The sequence below is a fragment of the Sinocyclocheilus rhinocerous genome, unplaced genomic scaffold (assembly GCF_001515625.1).
Source record: "Sinocyclocheilus rhinocerous isolate Xijiao unplaced genomic scaffold, SAMN03320098_v1.1 scaffold466, whole genome shotgun sequence".
Classification (NCBI taxonomy): domain Eukaryota; kingdom Metazoa; phylum Chordata; class Actinopteri; order Cypriniformes; family Cyprinidae; genus Sinocyclocheilus; species Sinocyclocheilus rhinocerous.
Genome location: NW_015631145.1, coordinates 1,099,200 through 1,102,375, shown reverse-complemented (window position 1 = coordinate 1,102,375; position 3,176 = coordinate 1,099,200). Strand labels below are relative to the sequence as shown.

General features: G+C 35.2%; 1 protein-coding gene across 1 annotated transcript in view; it reads left to right on the top strand.

Annotated features, from left to right (window-relative positions):
* The window catches only part of LOC107741621 (uncharacterized), an 87,529-nt gene that overhangs the window by 20,279 nt on the left and 64,074 nt on the right, over positions 1-3,176 (top strand). The window contains exon 14 of the mRNA XM_016554382.1: positions 115-234. Coding sequence (XP_016409868.1) covers positions 115-234 — 120 coding nt within the window. The remainder of the gene's footprint in view (positions 1-114; positions 235-3,176) is intronic.

Genomic DNA, 3,176 nt, shown 5'->3' with positions numbered 1-3,176 from the left:
TTGCCTCTTCATACACTTATATATATATATATATATATATATATATATATATTAAATAGTTTGAATGTTTCTCTTTACCTGCCCTGTAAGAGTCACTTTTTCTTCTTGTCAAAGGCTGAGATCAAATGGCGCAACATCTCCAGCACCTTCATGCTCATCTTTGAAAAGTGACCAGTCACTGGATCAACCGATATTCTTCAAAGATGAAACACCAAGCTTCCTGACTAAAGAAAGGTATTTAAATTTAGACAATAATAATTAGAAAAACAGTTTTACCAGTTTTTCCTTCGTTTTCGAAAGGACTGGTCATTTGTTTCTTACCGCATAAAGTGTTGTATGCACACACACAAAAATCCCTTACCTGTGTTCTCAAAATCAGTCTCAAAAAAGTCTCATGTTGTTTGATTAATTGGCCAGGGTGGTAGATGCATTTGGCAAATTCTTAACCAATTAACTGACATCATTAACCTTCCATAAATAAACATGATAAAATGCATGATCAAACAGACATGACAAAGGCCTACGTTTTTTTTTTAAGACTTTGCTGGCTAAATTTGAAAAACACTGATGGATGATTCAAAATGCTTTCCATAATTTAGGGAAGAAAAAAAAGAACATGTTTTAAACCTTGCATGTAAATTGTTCAATTAAGAAACAGAACACCTGGTTCTTCAGACTCACGCTTGTCAGTTGTCCATGATTTCTGTTTTCTTTTTTGTTAATCCACAGTCTTTGTTTTCCCTTGTCCAGGTCATTGTAGTGCTAAACAAAGACTAATTGCAGGGCTCGCAAAATCGCTAGCCCGACGTCCCGGGGCTATTGTGTTTTCCAGTCGGGCTACCAAAATGTATCACTGCCCTGCCCGATAGGCTATCTTGAATAGGGATATAAAATCCCTTCCTTGATTCGCGTTGTTCACTCGCTTGTAGGGGTGAAACGGATCATAGTTGATCATTTACACGTGTTTCTAAGTCTTACCAATTTAAACATTCAAGCGTTTTAAACCATTCATGCGCATGAAGAATTCAGTTCGGCAGAGCGGTGTTTCAGGCAGAGCACGAACACAGAATTGATTAAATAAAATCCCTTCCATGCTTCGCGTTGTTCACTCGCTTGTAGGGGTGAAACGGATCATAGTTGATCATTTACACGTGTTTCTAAGTCTTACCAATTTAAACATTCAAGCGTTTTAAACCATTCATGCGCATGAAGAATTCAGTTCGACAGAGCGGTGTTTCAGGCAGAGCACGAACACAGAATTGATTACTCTTTTGCTTGAACGGACACATACACGCAAAATGATCTCAAAATAACTATCTCGGCAAGTATTTTCATGTTTTAAATTAAGGTAAACAGTGGAGAAAGAAATCTCACGTGCATCATTATATTGGATCCGTGCATTCGGTCTTAAAGGGGCAGCAGCCTATAAATACCTGCTGTTTAAGCGCCACCTGCTGTGAAGAGAGTGACATTTGCGTCTCATTCAGCCTGTCTGCTGTTTTTGTTTCGTTCAGATTTTTTATGTAGTATCACAAAGCTAAAGTCAGACCATTTTGTTTTTGTTACAAATTTCAACATTTTACAATCTAAATTCAGTTTCACAAAGTAATGTGCAGCCTTTTAGTCTTAGAAATAACAAAAGGACACTTTTTGTCTTAAATCTCATTTTGTTAAAAAATAAATTGTGAGAAAATTGTATTGTGAAATCCGTATCGTGAATCATATCACATCGTGAGTTGAGAAAATCGTTACATCTCTATTTGCTACTAGTTTTTGCTGTGGTATCAAAGTAGTAAATTGTTCTTTAAATAATAAGTGTTACTTAAATAATAAAGAACCATTTTTTTTTTGCTCATCTGAAAAATGATCCGATCTGTGACTCAAAATTTGATATGATAATGTAATATAATCCGAACCGTGAGATTTGTGATCCGTTGCACCCCTACTCTCTTGTTATTTGAAGAAAAAATACAATATATTTTATTCGGGCTAGTTAAATTCATTTTTGGGCTACCAAAATCTGAAGAATGCCTGCCCGAAGGGCTACCAGGGATTTTCAAATTTTGCGAGCCCTGAAATGGAAAGTGAGATAGGCCTAAATATTTATGAGGCACAATAATGAAGCATAACATACCACACTTTTGCTCATCTTGCTAGGGAACATCGTTCTGTATTGTGTATGATTTTTACCTAAAAATGAAAAGCAAAACACTAATGTGTAAATAAAATGTTAATTAACTAATGTCATCATTACTCAAACAAATTGTTAGGGCTGCACGATATATCGAAATTATCAAAATATCGCAAATGTAAATATTGTGATATGCGTATTGCAATGACATGCGATATCTTATTAATAATGATTAATAATAGGCCACTTCAAAATGTTGCAAAAAGTCAAAGTTTTAGGTCGACACATATAGCAGAGAATTGCTTTACGTTAAAAAGTTATTAAGTGCAATAAGTTGCAGAAAGCAACTCTTTGCCGTCTCATCTCGCTGTCTGACCCACACCTGAAGCGTGCGCACAAGCCGCATCTCAGACAGCATGTGATCTCTTCAGTTTTCTGTGCGCACAGTCGCCGCACACACACAGAGAGACACGTTTCTGACCCCACTAACACAGAGTTGATTCGTCTTTCGCATCTCCTTATGTTTGAAAAGACACATACACACAGAATTGTCAAAATAATGTCTCGACGATCATTCTCGTAAACGCAGTCAGTTATGTTTTAAATGAATGTAAACAGCTGAGAAAGAAATCGAATGTGTATTATTATACTAGATCCGTGCACTCCGTCTTAAAGGGACAGCAGCCTATAAATACCTGCTGCTGAATATGTCACTAATGTTAATCAAACAATAAAACACAGCTTTAACAAAGATTAATCTAAATTTAATTCATACAGTGAACACAATGCAGTATTTTACACTTAATTATTACATTTCTCTACCTGAATACTACTATTAGACTTTTTTTTTTGTAACTGTTATTGTATTTATCTGTGCATGTAATTAGTGTATTTGTTCTTTTTTTTTCTTTTACTGATTGTTCACTTGCCTTTAATCATGTTTGAACTTTCTCAGACTATAGTTTTTGCTGTGGTATATGAAGAAGTACTTAAAGTGTGTGGAAAGCAAAGTTACAATGATATAAAATTAGTGTCATTCATTTTT